General features: G+C 46.3%; 1 protein-coding gene across 2 annotated transcripts in view; it reads right to left on the reverse strand.

Annotated features, from left to right (window-relative positions):
• Positions 1-19,741, reverse strand: part of TMOD1 (tropomodulin 1) — a 92,816-nt gene that overhangs the window by 32,945 nt on the left and 40,130 nt on the right. For both annotated transcript variants that reach the window (XM_025358634.1, XM_025358633.1), the window contains exons 3-4: positions 14,715-14,871; positions 7,946-8,065 (exon numbers count right to left, since the gene is read on the reverse strand). In XM_025358634.1, coding sequence (XP_025214419.1) covers positions 7,946-8,065; positions 14,715-14,871 — 277 coding nt within the window. The remainder of the gene's footprint in view (positions 1-7,945; positions 8,066-14,714; positions 14,872-19,741) is intronic.

A 19,741-nucleotide genomic window follows, 5' to 3' on the forward strand; every position in this document is an offset into this window, starting at 1 on the left:
ATTCCCAATTTGGTTGCACATTGAAATCACTTGGGGATCTGTTGAAATTCCTGATGCCCAGTCCCACCCCAGACCAATTAACCTGAAATATCTGGGGATGGAGCTCAGGCACCTGCATTTTTAAAGCTCCCCGGATGGTTCCAATGAGCAGCCAAGGTTGAGAACCATTGCCTGACTCTCCCCTCCTTGATCTGCCCAATAACCCTCTGGAGTAGATTTGATTCACCGAGGCAAGGTCAGGTTCTACAGGGCCTTCTAGGCTGAGTAAAGAGTTCGGCTGTCTTTTCCTAGGAACAGCCTGAGAAGCCATCGAAGGCTTGAGCAGGAAGTGGGATGGTCTGAGCTGAGTTCTGACTATTGTGTTGAGAACTCACTACAGAGGGCAGAGATGGACGTGGCTGCAGAGCCGTGAGGCTGTTGCAGCTGTCCAGATGGGAGAACGGTGACTTGCAGAGCCAAGTCCAAACCCAGAGCCTGGCTTCACAGGCCCTCCCTGGGCCGGTCCCACCTCAACAGTGTTGTTGCACTCCCCCTCTCAACAGCTTCTCTGCTCCAGCTACACAAACAGTCCCTGCTCATAGCTGCTCCTGCTTTTGCTAGTGCTCTCCCTTCTGCTGGTGATTCTCTGCACCCACTTGACTTGGGATTTTAGATAAACAACAATTTTTTTTTTTTTTTTTTGAGATGGAGTCTCACTCTGTCACCCAGGCTGGAGTGCAGTGGCACGATCTTGGCTCACTAAAAACTCTGCCTCCTGGGTTTAAGGAATTCTCTGCCTCAGCCTCCTGAGTAGCTGGGATTACAGGAGTGTGCCACCGCGCCCAGCTAATCTTTGTATTTTTAGTAGAGACGGGGTTTCACCATCTTGGCCAGGTTGGTCTTGAACTCCTGACTTCTTGATCCACCCACCTTGGCCTCCCAAAGTGCTGGAATTGCAGGCGTGAGCCACCTCACCTGGCCAACAACAAATTTTTTTTAGCTAAGTATGCCCCATTCAATATTGGGACATATTCATTGTTCTCTGAAATTTGAATTCAATTGAACATCCTGTATTTTATCTAACAACTCTACCTCCCTATCCTTCAAGACTGGGAGTAACTCTTCCTCCTCCAGGGAGTCTTCCTAGATTCCCCCTCTCCCTCTCTAGTCCTCCCACAGCACCTGGTGTATGCATCAGAATCTATCTGGTATTAGACATAACATACACCTGTGCTTCTGCTACTAGACTGTAGGCTTCTGGAGGTCAGACAAGGATATTCCGTCTTCCACCTCTCCCTGAATATGGTATTTGGCAAATATTTGGTGATGATTTTTAAAAAATACCCAAGTCATTTGATTATATATGGGTTTCCTGTTAGAGAGACAACATGGGAGCCCTTAATGAAGAGTCAGGAGACACAAGTTCCAGCCCTGACCATGCCCCTGATGTCAGTGTGACCTTGGGCAATTCCCCTCCCCTCTCTAGGCTTTAACCTCCTCTTTCCAATGAGAGGTTGAGACAAGACCAGTGGCTCTCTGTCAAGGCTGCACACATGGATCACACAGGGAGCTTTAAGACCGTATCAGTGCCTCTCTCCATTCTGGACCAACCAATCGGAACCTCCAGAATTTTTTTATTTTTTTTTTGTGGGGGGACAGAGTCTCGCTCTCTGGCACAGGCTGGAGTGCAGTGGCGCGATCTCGGCTCACTGCAACCTCCACCTCCTGGGCTCAAGCAATTCTCCTGCCTCATCCTCCCAAGTAGCTGGGATTACAGACACGTGCCACCATGTCCAGCTAATTTTTGTATTTTTAGTAGAGATGGGGTTTCACCATGTTGCCCAGGTTGGTCTTGAACTCCTGACCTCAAGTAATCCACCTGCCTTGGACTTCCAAAGTGCTGGGAATACAGGCATGAGCCACCATGCCTGGCCAATTTTTTTTTTTTTTTTTTTTTTTTTGGTCAAATCTCCTCAGGTGATTTTGTTGCTGAGTGAGAGTCAAAAACCACAAGATGAGATGATCTCAAAGTCCCTTCTGTTTCTCACATTCTAAGATTCTTCTCTGCTAAAATTAGACTTGCTTGTTCATCACTAAGAGAACTGGTGGGGAGAGAGGCATCTGCATTTTTTCAAGCTCTCGAGGTTTTAATTTAAGCTGCATCTACGTGGGCAACAGGAGCTAAGGCCCGAGTCAGCAGCAGGTGAATCAGATCACCACGAAGGAGGCCCATTCTGGGGCAGGCTCTCCAGCTCCCACAGAGCAGCTCAAGGGGGTTCTGGGATGTGCTGGGGTTTCAGGCTTGGAAACACAGTTCGTACAGGTTTTGGGAGATCATATAAAAGATGTAGCCTCATATGGCTGGCTGGTATGGCTTAAAGTGGAGAGAGGTGGAAAATAGAAAGTGCCTTTGGCACATAGATGCCAGCTTCCAGTGATGGTCTAGAAAGAGGGATGGAGGTGTCGAAGTTATAAGAGACTGCCAGGAGACCAAGAGGAAGGAGACCTGTGTTTCAGTCTGAGCCTTGGTATGAATTTTCTGGGTAACCCTTTTTGGGGGTGGGGAGGCTCAGTTTTCTCACTTGTAAAGTGGAGTGTTTGAACTGATCTCTTACCTACCCATAGGACTTAGCGACACAACAATTTCTTATGTTTTTATCCTGTTTGGCTTTTACAGTAAGTATCCAGGGGCTGGGCACGGTGGCTCATGCCTGTAATCCCAGCACTTTGGGAGGCCAAGGTGGGTGGATCTTTTGAGGCCAGGAGTTGGAGACCAGCCTGACCAACATGGTAAAACCCTGTCTCTACTAAAAATACAAAAATTAGCAGGGCGTGGTGGCGCACACCTGTAATCCCAGCTACTTCGGAGGCTGAGGCAGGAGAATTGCTTGAACCTGGGAGGCGGAGGTTGCAGTGAGCCGAGATCGCGCCACTGCACTCTAGCCTAGGCAACAAAGTGAGACTGTCTAAAAACAAACACACACACACAAACAAACAAACAGCATCCAGGGTAGCTGACGTAGACCCCCCATCCCCAACTTTTCCAGCAAACTCAAGAGGGAAATGTTTTGCCAAAACCATACAGCAAGGACTCTCGTGGCTTTTAAGTTTGTATTCTCATTCACTAGGTCACTAGCAGTTCTAAGGTTCTTAAACTTCCCCTTGACTTTGGCGTCTTAAGGCCAGATAACATATATTCATTCTAGGTTATTTATGTTAACAGCAGGGCTAAGAAGAAATAAAACAATTTTGCAGCTCAGAGGATATTAGAATTCCAAAAAGGAAAGATGAAAAGAAGAAAGGAGGGAAAGAGGAAGGAAGGAAAGAAGGAAGGGAAGGGCCCAGCTAGATTTCCATTGATGGGCAGAATGCCTGGGGCTAGTATTACCTTCTGTCAGCCCTAGGCACAAAATCGCGACTTTCCCTCTCACTTGGTTTTGTGCCACACTCCACATCGCCAGGAATGAGTGACGGGAGAAAACGGCACATCAACATTGCCTGTTGCTTCATTCTTTGTAGATACTGGCAAGGCTGAATTTAGCACTGGGGAACTTGATTTTTTTTTTTTAAGTCTAGATCTTCCTCAAAACTCAAAAAGGACTATTTTTGAACTCTGAAAAAGAACATTGAGTTCTGTTTCCTCTCCCTGCCTTGGCAGAGTTCACTCATTTGGTAATTCCACTCAGGACGCAGGGAGATAACAGCACACGTCCCCGGCTCCTCCAGCTGCCAGCTGCTTGGGCTGGCTCTGGGCAGATGGCTGGAAGATGTTCTCCTGCATCCCAGGGACAGGTGGGAGAAACTGGCTCCAGTCCAGGACTTGGATGCAGTTGAACTGCTCCTGGATAAGATACAACCTGCCACTGGTAGGGTAGCAGGACAGGTGCCTAAGCACACGGAAGTAGCCAGAAGCCAGGGCGTGGTCTGGCTAAGCCTGCCTCTGATAGCCGCAAGACCCCCACATTGCCAACTGCCCTTGGGGGTCAGTGGCCTGAGGCTGTCCTATCTAAAGGATGAGTCTCCCTACCCCACTTCCTTCCTGGGTCCTCTCCCATCTGAAGGGTCCCTAAAGGCCAGCCAGCATCACCTCCCTGAGTGCGCAGAGGAGGAACTGGGAATTTTAAGTGCTTGCTGACTCCCAGCAGCCTCTGACCTACAACCCAAGGCTATGTGCCAAGAACTTAGCCCTGCCAGGAAACTGTGCACTCTGTTTGCCACCCAGGAGGGACACTTTTAATGTTGAAATCTACATGTTTAAGTGATAAAAGATTTTAAGGTTAAAAAAAAATACATGTTTCTCCTCTGTCCTCCTCATCACCTCCTGGGCCTCCCAAAGGTAAGGACTGGCTCTGGTTCATCGTAGTATACAGTAGGAGTTCAATAATGTGTACTGGCTTAATGAGCAGTTAGGTGAATGCATGAGTGATGCACCTCACCTGTGTCAAACGTGAGTTAGGAGGGCACACCTGAGTGTGCCCTCCAGGCTCCTACCATCACCAGATAGCAAGCTTGCCACGCCACTCTTGCAGAGCACATGGTTCAGAGGGGCCTGCCCTCCCCAGCCCAGAACCGCTGCTCCTGCCACTCTCCAGCCCTGGACCTTCTCCGCACTTTCTCACTGCTACTCTTCTGCTCCTAAGCTCTTCTCCATAGCTCTTCCCTGGTCTCCCCCAGCCCTACCCCAAGTGCCTGCCTCACACACTGTACTGATTCTGTTCAGACGCTCATTCTCATTTGTCATTTCATGCTTACCTGGTGTTTGTTTAACGTAGACACTGTGAGGGTGGAAATTGGGCTGTTTTCTTACCATTCTTTTGCCAGGGCCTAGTCCAGAGACAATGGATGGCGCTGACTGCGTGTGTGAGTCAGCAAGCCAGAGCTGAGCTGATGGAAATGTTCCACCTGAGAGACAGGCCATACCGACTACAGGTGACCTGGATGCCCCATGAAAAAGGCTCCAACTACCCACCACTCTCTGGTGGGCCTGCTCCGCTCAGCACCTCCAACACCATGTTCGAAGTCCAGCCTTCATCTCATGCGGAGTTTCTGAAGTCAGCTCTTGGCAGAGCACTCCTCATCAGCCACCCAGCCTGTTTTCTGTTGCCTCAGGCCAGAAAGCCTGGAACCATCTCAGCTGCTCAGCCTCTGAGCCAGCACTAGGAACAGCTGGGCTCTTGGTGAAGCTGCATCTCAGATGCAATCCCACAGCTCCGCCCAGGCCTCAGCCTCATCCAGGCCCTGCCTCTTCCATTCACCCATCCTGCAGAACAACCGTCCTCTCCATTCAAACTCCTGCTCCCATCTAGCTTTCCCTCATGCCCCTAGTCCTAGTCCATCTCCTTGGAGTGGCATCCATAGCCTTTCCTAATGTGACCCCCTCGGTCCCTAGCCAACTTCTCCAGCCTTGCCCATCACCCTCTGTTGCCTACCCTCTGTGCTCTGTGTCCTCCCCTACCCTGAAGGGCTTCACTCAGGTTACACTGGGTGATGATGCTGCACATAGTCCCTAGAATGAAGTTGCCTGGGTTTAAATCCTTTGGGCAAGGCATTTAACCACACCTTGCCTACTTTCTCCATCTGTAAAATGGGGACAGTAATAAAATTTCCTTCATAGGATTGTTTTGGTCAATAAATGCAACAAGGTCTTAAGAGCAACTCACATAGAACCTGGGACATGGTAGGTGGTCAGAAATATTCAGTCCCTCCTTCCCCAGAGATGCTGCCACCTTTCAAATGTCCAACATCAAATGACAGGCATCCAAGGTTAGCCAGTTAACACTGGTGTAGACTTACAGCTCCCCTCTCCTTCCCAGACATTGGCAGGGTATTGTATCATTACAGATAACAACAAATAGCCATGCCAACAAAAATAAAGAGAAATAGTTTCAAGAAAGCAACACAGAAACGTAGCACACGGTTGCAGCTCTGATTTGGCACAGGAACCGCAGGAGCCGGCAGTTGTGACAGCAGTCATTTGATAATCCCTTTGGGCCGCCTAATGAGGGGAGTGACGTCATGGAGGGTGATCAGAGGAGAAAGTCCAGGGTAAAAACAGCCCCAGTCGAAGTGGAGATGCCGCACCAAGGCATCAGCCACCTCCCTGCCTCACAGATTAACCCGAACTCAAGGGACCCCCTTCGGGGAGATGGTTTGGTTGAAGTGTGATACATAATATATGGGCTCAATGAAGGATCTACTGTGACTCGTGTGGCTTCTGATAGAATAAATCCCTACCCTAGCAAACTAGATTCCAGAGTTAAGTGCTATCTTCCCATCTGGGTGAAGCACTCACTGCTTCTGTACTTCATAGTGAAAAGGAAAACCATTCTCTCTCAGTCCCAACACCCTTCAAGCCATTGCCCTTTGTCCTTTAAATTCCCTGTCTCCTGAGGAAAGGGCTGTCTGGACTTGGGGTCTACACACTGGCTGTCCGCATTCACTCCTCAGGTCCCTCAGACCTGGCTTCACCTGTCACCACCCAGAGTGCCCCTTGTGTGTAGAGTCTTCTCACTGCCCCTGCACATTCCCCAGTGGCTCCCCCACCCCTGCACGCATGTCACCAAGGTCATGCACAACACCACTCACAAGTCGCAGAAGGCAGCTGTGGCCGGCCGAGTCCCTGGTGCTGGTGCCCTCCCACCTCCGCCGTGGCCTCTGGTCTCACATGCCTCTGAGTCTCCTGGTCAGCCCCGAACCCTCACTCTGTCTCTGTGGCTCCTGCATCCGATTCTGCCCATCTTGATTTGGCCTTTGGTTCTCAGCTAAGTTGTGGCTAACTGATCCACATTCTAGCTTTGCCCCATTTCTATGACCTGGCCCCCCACCCCCACCCCCCCACTGCCAAAGGCTTCTACGAGGGCCATGTATTCTTCCTGGAGCTTGACAACACTAATGATGCCCAAATCTCTGTCCTGAATGGGAACCCCCTGTAGCACTCCAGACCTTCCGATACAACTGACCCCACTTGGGTGGCCCACAGGTGCCTCAAGTGCCACAGGTTGTAAACTGAACTCTGTATCTCCGCTCTTCCTGCTCCTCCCTTGCCGTCTGTCGCTAATGGCACCGACACCACTTAGTGTCTGAAGTTACCCTGCTCGACTCTTCTACCTCGCTCTCACAGCCAATCAGTCACAGGCATCCCCTTCTACCCTCTCCCCTGCCCACCTGCCTCGAGCCTTTCTTTACCCCGCCCACCCTCCTGCCATCACCTGGGCTATGATTAGCAGCCTCCAAGCTTGCAGAATAAAAACCCACCCACTCCCTGTGTCAGGGAGCACAGTAGGTGGGGAGGGAGCGTACAGGGTGCCGGATGTGGCCAGAGCCTGACCTTCCTGGGGATGGAACACCACCGGCAGTGGGTAGACAGGAGCAGCAGAGAAGTCGGGGGAGGTGGGGAAGGGGGCAAAGGGCTCTGAATATCAGGCCACCTTCTGAGTTTTGGGGGTAGTTTGTGAAGATCGTATGGAAACACATATGAAGATGAGGGCATGGGGCAAATATGTGATATACAAGGGTGACCCCTCAAAGCCCGGCTCGCTGAGCCGACTGCAGGCAAAGTGCAAAGTTGTAAAAATCAAGCCCTTAGTGAGCCTCCCAAGCCAACGACACCAGAGGCATTCTGTCTGTTTTCCCTCTATCCTCTCTTCCCAAGTGGCTTGGGCAGGATTCAATGCAAATGGCTGGGAAAGGGCGTCTGTGGGCTCTCCCTGAGATACATCCACATCCCTCTGGCATGGGGTCTCATGGCAACAACAGATGGCTCCCTGGTGTGGTGGGTTTGTGTGGTTTTATCTCTGTTTTCCTTGTTTCGGTTTTTGAGAATGGATTTTTTCTTTAACACTCTCGGTCTCCTCTAGTTCTTAGAAATAGAGAAGGTGTTCATGCTGAAATGAGCCCTACAAGGCTCCCTGCAGATGTGGCTCAAGTCCTTCTGGAGGATGTGGAAAGCTCCTGGAATGCCTCTTACCTGCAATGTCACAGAGTTCTGCATCCGAAGCATTTGCCAAGGCTTCCTCCAGCTCCGGTTCCAGCGTCACACTTTCCAGCACAGGATCCATTGGCTTCTGCTTAGGAACCCAGACCTTTCCTGAAAATACACAGAGGACCTGTTACGGGAGTGGCTGCAATGGAGCAGCCTCTGGTGATGGCCCTGCGTGGACCAGAGCCCTGTGGGTCCCTCCATGCTGAGAGTCCCTTCAGGTTTCTCCCTCTGGGAACCAACTTCCCCAAAGAACAGGAATCAGAGATCTCCAACACAGCACCCCTCACACTTGACAAGAATGATTTTATAACTTGGTCCAAGCCGACTACCCTCTATCAAAAGCATTGGTCATGACCAAACAATCTGTAAGTAGGAAAAAAAAATCACAGAAAAATTTAATAGAATGCCAGGGTCTGGGATACCCTAACCAAAGGTTCTGAGACCTTGGGGAAATGAGAGAAAAATATATAAACATTTCTAAACAAATAAATAAAATAATGAAAAGGGAGAAAAAAATGCATCCTTGCCTCATTATCGTATTTTTAAAGTGTCAGATTCATAACGGAATGAGGGAAGTAAAGAGGTACATATGAGGATGGTCACTGTCATGCCCAGCCACAGGAATTGGCGAAGAAATTATGGTGCATCCATACAATGAACTTCCAGCAGTTAGTATAAAGGATGACGGCGATTGCTACTTACTAAGAAGGAGAATGCCTAGGACAAATGTTGTTTGAAAAAGGCAGACTTACAAAGTAGCACGAACAATTTAATTCCATTTATGTGAAATTGCATATGTGTATTTATTTACTCAACAACATTTACTGAGTGCTTCTTATGTGCCAGGCACCTTCCTGGGGGCTAGGGGACAGCAGTGAGTAAAATCCTCAAGAGCTTCTGATGTAGTGAAAGGAGACAGATAATAAACTTATAAAGATATGGAATGGTATTAAGCATTATGGAGGAATACAAAGCAGGACAAGGGCCTAGAAGATGACAGGGTGGGATGTGGGTGGGGTGGGCACTGCTGTTTTGGGAAGGCTAGTCAGAGGACGCCCACTGAGATGACAGCCTGTGGCATGGGACCTGATAGAAGTAAGGAAATGAGCCCCTAAGATCAGGAACAAGACAAGGGTGCCCACTTTTACTGCTGCTATTCAACATTGTACTGGAAGTTTCAGTCAGAATAAATAGACAGGAAAAAGAAGTCAATGGAATCCAAACTAGAAAGGAATAAGTAAAATTGTTTCTGTTTGTAGGTGACATAATCTTACGTATAGAAAACCCTGAATTTCCACACACAAAAAAACCCTATTAGAACTAATAAAGTCAGCAATATTGCAGGGTACAAGATCAACATACAAAAATTAGTGGTATTTCTGTACATCAGCAATGAAAAATTTGAAAAGCAAATTAAGAAAACAATTGCATTTATAATACATCCAAAGAATAAAACTTGGGAATAAATTCAGCCAAACGGGTGAAAGACTTGTGCAATGAAAATTATAAAACATTACTGAAGGAAATTGAAGACCTAAGTAAATGGAAAAATGCTTTAAGTTCATGGATTGGAACACTTAATATTATTAAGAAGGCAATGCTACCCAAAGCAATCTACAGATCCAATGTAATCCTTATCAAAGTTCCAATAGTCCTTTCCCAGAAACAAAAAAAGGTGATCCTTAAATTCATATGGAATTACGGGCCACAAATGCCAAAACAATGTTGAAAAAGAGCAAAATTAGAGCACTCATACTTACCGATTTCAAAACTTACTAAAAAGCTAAACAGTGTAGTGCTGGCATAAGGATAGATAGATAGACAATGAAATAGAATTGAGAGTCCAGAAAGAAACCCAAACATCTATAGCAAATTGATTTTCAACTAGGGTGCAAAGTCCATTCACTGGGGAAAGAATAATTGCTTCAACAAATAGTATTGAGACAACTGAATATCCACATGCAAGAGAATGAAGTTGGACCCCTATTTCACACCATATGTAAAGTTGAACTCAAAATGGAATGACTTAAATATAAGTTAAAACTATAGGCCGGGCGCGGTGGCTCACGCCTGTAATCCCAGCACTTTGGGAGGCCGAGGTGGGCGGATCACGAGGTCAGGAGATAGAGACTACCCTGGCTAACACAGTGAAACCCCGTCTCTACTAAAAATACAAAAAAATGAGCCAGGCGTGGTGACGAGTGCCTGTTAGTCCCAGGTCCTCGGGAGGCTGAGGCAGGAGAATGGCGTGAACCTGGGAGGTGGAGTTTGCAGTGAGCCAAGACCCTGCCACTGCACTCCAGCCTGGGCGGCAGAACAAGACTCCGTCTCAAAAACAAAAAACAAAAACAAAAACAAAAAACTATAAAATTCAGGCCTGGCACGATGGCTCATGCCTGTAATCCCAGCACTTTGGAAGGCTGAGATGGGCAGATCCCCTGAGGTCAGGAGTTCGAGACCAACCTAGCCAACATGGCAAAACCCCATATCTACTAAAAATAGAAAAATCAGCTGGGCATGGTGGTGCGTGCCTGTAGTCCCAGCTACTCAGGAGGCTGAGGTAGGAGTATCGCTTGAACCCGGGAGGTGGTGGTTGCAGTGAGCCGAGATTGTGTCACTGCACTCCAGCCTGGGGCACAGAACAAGACTCCATCTAAAAAAAAAACTATAAAATTCTTAGAAGAAAACGTAAAAACATAAGGGTATGTCTCCATGACCTTAGAATTGGCAGTGGAGTCCTAGATGTGATAACAAAAACACGAGCAACAAAAGAAAAAATAGATCAATTGGACTTCATCAGAATTTAAAAGTTTTGCACATCTAAGGATACTATCAAGAAATTGAAATGACAATATACAGAAGGGGAAACATATTCACAAATCACATATGTGATAAGGTCTAGTATCTAGAATACAGAAAGAACTTTTACAACTCAACAACAAAAGGAAAAACAACCCAGTTTTAAAATGGGTAAAAGATTTGAATAAACATTTCTCCAAAGAGGATATACATATGGCCAACAAGCACATGAAAAGATGCTCAACATCATGGCTCGTTAGGGAGATGCAAATCAAAACTACAATGAGATACACTTCACACCCATGAGGATGGCTACAATTTTAAAAAATGGAAAATGCATGTTGGCAACAATGTGGAAAATTGGAGCCCTCATACGTTGCTGATTGGAGTGTAAAGTGGTATGGTTGCTATGGAAAAGAAGTTTAGCAGTTACTCAAAAAATTAAACATAGAATTACTATATTATTCATCAATTCCACCCCTAGGTATATACTCCCAAAAAGCTAAAAACAGGTATTCAAACAAATACTTGTACAGGAATGTTCAAAGCAGCACTAATCACAATAGCCAAAAGGTGGAAATAACTGACATGTCTATCAGTAGATGAATGGATAAACAAATTGTGGAATATCATTCGGGTATAAAAAGGAATAAAGTACTGATTCGTGCTACAACATGGATGAGTCTGGAAAACATTGTGCTCAGTGAAAGAAGCCAGACACACAAAGTCACATATTGTATGATTTCATTTGTAGGAAATACACAAAATAAGTAAACCCATAGAAACAGATTGGTGGTCACTAGGGGCTGGGGCAGAGGGAGTGGGAGAGTAATTAACTGTAATAGGTATAGGGTTTTATTTTGGAGCAACAAAAGTGTTTTGGACCTTGATAGAGGTGGTGGTTGCACAATGTTGTGAATTGTTCATTTTTAAATGGATAATTTTATGTTATATAAGTTTTACCTCAATTTATAAAAACCTACACAGCTCACAGTAGCTGTTGATGGAGGATAAGCTGAAGGGAGTGCAGGTGGAGGTACGGAGATGATTAGGAGGTCGGTGTGGGTTCAATACCAGGGTTGTAGTGGTGAAGGTTGAGAGGGAGTGGGAAGCGCATGGAGAAATGTCCAGAAAGATATTCCCTAAAATGGGATCAGTGCTTATTTTCAGTGAAGGAAATGATTTTGAATTACTTAGCTTTATTTTGTAAATTGTTTACAGCAAATATCAATTACCTCTATCAGCAAAACACACAACAGAATCATTTGGGGAAAAAATGTATCATAGCTTCTATTAATATCAGATTCCAGGGATCCAGAAAAGAGGAAAACATAAAAGGAAAATAAAATCCCTGAAAAGGAACTCAAGTATTAAAATTACTAAAGCAATGGCTGAGATGAATATTCAATAAATATTTAATACCTATGGTTTATTATACCCCATAACAGGTTCCTCCAGTGAGGATGGCAACTCTGAGCCACTGTAAGAGGTACCTAGACTTCTTCCCTTCATCTTACTAGTGGCACGTGAATGTGATGGCTGGAGCTTCAGCAGCCAGATAGACCATGAGGACAAAGACAGGTTTAGGGGTTGCAGAATGAAAAGCTGGAAAGGGTTGTGATCCATGATGCTAAGCAACATGCCTTGCTAGCTCTGGAATGCCTAGGGCAGGATTGATTTGTGTACCGCTCAGACTCCCTTCCCCATCCCTCACACCATCCTCCAGGTCCTCCCCTGGGAGGGGTGTAGGTACATGAGGAAGTGGACGACAGCAATGACTCACCTTGCTAGATATCCACCCAGGTCTGCTGCCCATCCCCACTCCCTGCCCTTGTCCTCACCTTCTCTCCTGCCATCCCCTCCAGGATCCCTCTGACCATGCACTCCTTTCAAAATTCAGAAATTCTATAATCTAGATGCCCCTTAGGCCTCCCTGGACTTCCAGTTTTCAGTGAAACCCGGACTGAGCTCCAAGTCCAGGGTTTGGAATGGCTCGAAGTCCTCTGCACAATGTCTACCCCCTCATTTTATGAAGCAGCTACTTAGTGCCGGGCATTGTGAGAATACAACAGCGATACAGGGGTGCCAGCCACAGATGTGGACCTGGAGCTCACAATGCTTGCATTCTTAGGGGTGGAGGGAATGGAAGAGACTGAAAAGAAATAATTAATTACACAATTAATTAATTAGAATTAGTGCTTTCATTCAACAAATATTTATTAGGTGCCTTCTATGTGCTACAGATTTATTAGGTGCTGGTGATGAACAAGACAGATATGGTCTTTGCACTTGTGTAGCTGGTATTCTAAGGAAGTAGTGCACAAATCTATTAAACATTTATTTAATTTTAGCTCATCCATTCATCCAACAACTCTCTACTCAACCCTACTATATGGCAGGCCTCGCGCTTGCTGCATGCTGGGAGTACCACTTGAGCAAAAACAGCCCAAGTGGTTGCCCTCAGGGAGTTTACAGGCTAGTGAGAGAGACAGATGAAAAATAAAGAGATGCTGATAAGATGTGAGTTGCTCTGAAGGACACACACAGGCTCCTATGTTGGAAAATAACCAAGCGGAGGAGTTGGAGAGGGACTGCCTGTCCTGAACAGAGTAGACAGGGATGGTTTCCCTGAAAGAGAAGACTGTACAGTTGAGACCTAAAGGTCAATAACAACTAGTACTTAAGTAGCATTAACTTCCTGCCAGATGCTGTTCTAAGCGCTTGACAGAGATCTGAACTCACTTAACCTTCATTACAACCTCCTGAGGCTGGTATTTTCATCATTCCTGTTTTACAGAGAAGGAAATGGAGGCACAGTAAGTTAAAACATTTACATATGTTTACACAGCTAGTAAGTGGTAGTGCCAGGATTGCAACTGAAATAGATCTAGCTCCAGGCTGCTTCTGACCATTATATCTTACCGGGCAGGAGGAGCCAGCCATGAAGAAGACAGCATGGAGCTGGGCAGCAGGACCAGCACTCCAGGCGTAGGGAGTATGTGCAAAGGTCCTGAGGTGGAAAGTTTGAGAAGAGCAGAAGGAGGCCTATGGGACAATGGGATGAGGGGGGTATAGGAGGGGGCAGAGGGTTTGGAGAGCAATGGGAAGTCCCAGAAGAATGGATGATTAGGGAGGCCCTCTCTGTTCGCCTGGGGCCTTCAAGATGGCTTGCCTCAGGCTGGAGCAGAGAGTATAAAGGGACAGATGAAGGAAGGGAAGCTGCAGCTGCCAGAGAGCGGAACTTTGGAGAAAGAGCAGAGAGAATCCAGGTGGAGATGGTTAGTGCATCTCTAGTCCCTGGTTTGCATAGGATGGTCCCTACTTAGGCCTCATGCTTTTTATGTTTTTGTTTTTGTTTTTGTTTTTGAGATGGAGTCTTGCTTTGTCGCCCAGGCTGGAGTGCAATGGTGCAATCTTGGCTCACTGCAACCTCCGCCTCCGTGGTTCAAGCGATTCTCCTTCCTCAGCCTCCTGAGTAGCTGGGACTACAGGCTTGTGCCACCATGTTTGGCTAATTTTTGAATTTTTAGTAGAGACAAGGTTTTTACCATGTTGGCCAGGCTGGTCTTAAACTCCTGACCTCAGGTTGTCTGCCTGCCTGAGTCTCCCAAAGTCCTGATGTCATTATTAACAGTTTCTTCTTTTATTCTCAAAACTGTCTAGGTTTGCATTAAAAAAAAAAAAATCAGGACATCGTGAAAGAGGGTTTAGGGAAAAGTTTTGCTGATTTGAGTGGATAGGAGTCTTTCCTCAGTCTACCCCCAAAAATTCATGAAATCTACATCATCCATAGATGCTTTTGAAGTTGGGTTTGGGTGTTTTGGCCAGGCAGGGATGAGGACAAGGAGGCCCAGTCACATTTGGCCCAACACAGGGCCTGGCAGGGCCTGGCATACAGTCGGCACTCAGTGGTGCATGGGGAGTGGCATATTATAACAGCAACATTGTTCGGTACCTCGTTTCTCCCCTGTGTAGGGGACCAGATCTTCTCGGTCCTTAAACTCCTTTGCTTGCTTTTCCAAGTGATCCAAGAGCTCCTCTCTTTTAAAGGGGCCCGTGGGCGCCTTGGTGGTCTGATCCTTCTGCCTCAGGCCTGCAGGCAGCAGTGCATTCTACAGTGGAGGTTGTGGGGGGCAGGAGAGAGAGAAAGAGAGAGAGAGAAAGAGAGAGTGGTCAACTGCTGAAGACTTGCACTTCTCCAGAAACTCATCATCGAACAGCAGGGACCTCAGAGCTCATGGAATCCATGGTGTCCCTCATTTTACATGGAAGGAATCTGAAACCCCAGGATGGGGAGGGACTTGCCCAAGGTCAAAGGCAGACGAGGGGCAGAGAGAGGCTAGGACTCAGGTCTCTCAATCCTCCAGCGCATCCCTGCCTCTAACATTTTTGAAGGAGAGGAGGTGAGGGGTCAAGCAAGGCAGCCGACTCCAGCCTGAGCACAGAAGGCACTGAAAGAGCATCTGTTGAGTGATGAATATGATTGAGTTGTTGTTTGGACGCATAAAGATATTTACAGGAGTTGAGTTGAGTATCAAGTGGTTGGAGAGAGACGAAACCAAAAGGGGGTTGAGCTGGGGCCCTGGATGGAGAATCAGGCAGGAAGAGGCAGACCAAAAAAAAAAAAAGCTGGAGAAAGGCCCAGGAAAGCAGTGAGGTGAGCAGTGCCCTGCAGAGCTAAGAGGCAGACAGGGCATGCTTTCTGGCCACAGCCCCTGCTGGCTCTACCCGCTGCCTTCTAACCTCCTGACGGGTCTGTGCTCACGACACACTGGTGGTTAAATATTTTGAACGTCGCCCTTGGAGATGGGTATCTCAAGAAACATAACATCAACCAATTGTTCCCTTCTCTTCTTCAAACATAAGCAGGCTTCTAGGTGTGGGCTTACTGCTAAAGCAGATTCCTATTAGGGGGGATTGGAGTTACCCTCATGGGCTTCACTTTAACTCAGCCCCTGGTACCTTAGGGAGTCAAAGAAGTTTACAGCTGCAAGGATGCTTGGAGACCATCTAGTACATACGCTCTCCCATTAGGGGAGACTGAGGCCCGGAGCAAGGAAAGATTTGCCCAAGGAGTTTCAGGACAGATCTAGAACAAAAACCAGGGTTCTTCTTCAGATCTACGGGAGCAGGATAATCTTCATTTCTAATCATTGTGCGCTCCCGGTTCCCTGCATTTGCAGAGCTAGTGGGGAATACATGGGCGGCTGGTATGGGGAGAACATCACCCAAAAGATATGCACCTTCAAACTGACTAAACTGAAGTCATTCCACCTCCAACCTCTTTTTTTTTTTTTTTTTTTTTTGAGATGGACTCTCGCTCTGTTGCACCCAGGCTGGAGTGCCATGGCGCGATCTCGGCTCACTGCAACCTCTGCCTCCCGGGTTCAAGTGATTCTCCTGCCTCAGCCTCCTGAGTAGCTGGGATTACGGGGGCCCGACACCACGCCCAACTAATTCTTTGTATTTTTAATAGAGACGGGGTGTCACCATATTGGCCAGGCTGATCTTGAACTCCCGACCTCAAGTGATCTGCCCACCTCAGCCTCCCAAAGAGCTGGGATTACCATGCCCAGCCCCACTTCCAATCTTTGTACCATCAAAATGCAGTCACTCTCACAAACTCCAAATTCTTTTCTGAAAGCCACCTCTGTGAGGGGAATGTTATTAGGCATGAAGATCACTGTGTGCCTGGCACATATTGGGATACAGCTTGGGAGGGAATACTACTGTTTAAGGAATCCTTTTTTTTTTTTTTTTGAGACAGAGTCTCCCTCTGTCCCTCTGTCACCCAGGCTGGAGTGCAGTGGCATGATCTCAGCTCAATGCAACCTCCATCTCCCAGGTTCAAGCAATTCTTCTGCCTCAGCCTCCCGAGTAGCGGGGACTACAGACACACGCCACCACACCTGGCTAATTTTTGTACTTTTAGTAAAGACGGGGCTTCACCATATTGGCTAGGCTGGTCTTGAACTCCTGACCTCATGATCCACCCGTCTCGGCTTTCCTAAGTGCTGGGATTACAGGCATGAACCACCACGCCCAGCCTAACTAATGCATCATTTTTTAAAAGGTGTACTATGCTTAACACCACAGTGCTGTTTCAGTAAGAGTCGTGGCTGTAAGATCAGGAGACCGGGGTATGATCCTGCCTCTGGGAGGGCTGTAAGTGAGCAGAGCCCAGACAGCACAGAGCCCGGACAGACAGATAATGGGCTTGGCAGGTGGTGCTGGTGTACTTGCAGACAGATTTAGGCCGCGGATCAAAAGAGACACTGGGAGTTGGAGCTTTTTATGAGAGGATAGTAGGTAGAAAGTCAAGGCCTGACTGACTTTGGGGTGGGGGGGTATCAGGAACATAAGTGATGCTTCACACATCCCAGTTTTCCTTAAGCAGCAGTTCTCAAGTATTATCCACATGATAGGCAGGACAGGTGATACTCCCAGGTGAGCCATGCTTCTGTGGGCATGTCCCAGGTTTGATGGGACTTCCTGTAGCTACCTGTGTGTGCCCACGCTTTCTCTTCCACAGCAGGGAGCTTACTGTGATGCAAGAGAATGAGACAATACCTCACTGCCCTGCAAACATCAATGTGTGACTGCCCATAATGAATAATCCAAAGTCTTTGTGACATGCCTGCACTTCACAGTTGACCCTACATCAAGCTTAAGCCTTGACTTGGAGTAATAATGATCCAACTACACAATCTTGGGCAAGTCCCCTCAATCTCATCGTGCCTCAGTTTCCATGGCTGTAAAATGCAAATAATGAGAGTTGCTCTCTCATACAGTGGTTGAGAAAATTAAACCAGATAATGCAGAAAGTGTGCTTAGCACAGCGCCTGACACAGTGAACGGTCAGAAATGGTTACTTATGATCACTTCTATTGTTACATAATCAGGTAAAATATATGTTAACAGGAGATTGGTTACCCAAATATATATGTTTAGCAGGGAATGTATTATCCAAGGATAAATGCAAAAAACTAAAATACACAATTATAAAATGAATTAAGCACTGAAAGCAAGTGCTCATGCTTCTTAAGGATCCCCACAGGGAAGGCCTACAGATTTTCATTACCATGAAGGGTTTTAATGGCAGTAAGATGCTGGGGCATGTTCTAGCCCCAGAAAGGCTAAGTATTGCGATAGAAGAAATTCAGGGGTTGTAACTGAGGGGAGAAGGGTTTGCAAACTCTCATCTCTTTTCGAATCTATCTGGTAGAGGCCACGGATTTAGTTAAAGTAGTTTCTCAACCTCAGCACAACTGACATTCTGGGCTGGATACTTCCTTGTCGTGGAGGCCGCTCTACCCACTGGAGATTGTTTAGCAGCCTCTCTGCTCTCTATCTCCTAGATTCTAGTAGCACTGTCCCCCTAGTTGTGACAACCAAAAGTGTCACCAAACATTGCCACATTTCTTTTATTTTCTTTCTTTCCTTCCTTCCTTCCTTCCTTCCTTCCTTCCTAACTTCATTCCTTCCTACCTTCATTCCTTCCTTCCTACCTTCCTTCCTTCCTTCCTTCCTTCCTTCCTTCCTTCCTTCCTTCTGTCTTTTTTGAGATGGAGTCTCACTTTGTTGCCCAGGCTGGAGTGCAGTGGCATGATCTTGGCTCACTGCAACCTCTGCCACCCCAGTTCAAGCAATTCTCCTGCCTCAGCCTCCCGACTAGCTAGGACTACAGATACCTGCCACCACACCATTTTTATTTTTTATTTATTATTTTTAAATTTTTATTTATTTATTTTTTTGAGATAGTCTCACTCTGTTGCTTGTGCTGGAATCTAGTGGCACGATCTCAGCTCACTACAACCTCTGCCTCCGGAGTGCCAACACATTTCATACCTTAGCCTCCTGAGTAGCTGGAATTACGGGCATGCACCACCATGCCCGGTTAATTTTTGTATTTTTAGTGGAGACAGCATTTCACCATGTTGGCCAGGCTGGTCTCGAACTCTTGACCTCAGGTGATCCATCTGCCTCGGCCTTCCAAAGTGCTAGGATTACAGGTGTGAGTCACCACGCCTGGCCCATTTTTAAATTGGGTTATTTGTCATATACTATTGAGTTATAAGAGATTTTTATGTATTCCAGATATGAGACTCTTATGAGATACATGATTTGCAAATATTTTCTCCCAATCTGTGGATTGTCTTCTCACTAGTGTCCTTCACAGCACAAATGTTTTTAATTTTGATGAAGTCCAAGTAATCTACTTTTTTATTTTGTTGCTTATCACTTTGATATCTTATCTAAGAAACCATTACCTAATCGAGAGTCAGAAAGATTTATGCCTATGTTTTCTTTCAGATGTTTTATAGTTTAGTTCTTATATCTAGGTCTTTGATTCACTTTGAGTTAATTTTTATATATAATGGGAGATCACATGCTGTTTTTGAAAACGAGTTAGTGTGATAAACAGTCAGGAGTTTAAAAATATGCAACTATCTTTGGTTTTACTGACAATCATGTGATATTTTGTTAAACACACCATTTAATAGAAAGAAAACAAATTTTAACCTCTAATGAGGCTGATACTCTCAATATTTACTTTAAAAATGTAATAAGCTTAGAGTTATTAGAAAAGGCCTTTGACATTTTTGTTTTTGTAAATCAACTGCTTTCAATAAAAACTTGAATAAATTAAGCCATATTTTTATGTTATATAAATAATATTTTTGAAATACATTAAAAACATCTTTATTATATAACATGTAATAATTACATGACTTTTTGTTTAATGCAGTGGTTCTCAATCAGGGGCAACTTTGCCCCTCAAATGAAATTTGGTGGCTGGGCACGAAGGCTCATGCCTGTAATTCCAGTACTTTGGGAGGCTGAGGCCAGTGGATCACCTGAGGTCAGGAGTTCAAGACCAGTCTGATCAATATGGTGAAACCCTGCCTCTACTAAAAATACAAAAATTAGCAGGGCGTGGTGGCACAAATCTGTAGTCCCAGCTACATGTGAGGCTGAGGC

Source organism: Theropithecus gelada, chromosome 15, assembly GCF_003255815.1.
Source record: "Theropithecus gelada isolate Dixy chromosome 15, Tgel_1.0, whole genome shotgun sequence".
NCBI lineage: Eukaryota > Metazoa > Chordata > Mammalia > Primates > Cercopithecidae > Theropithecus > Theropithecus gelada.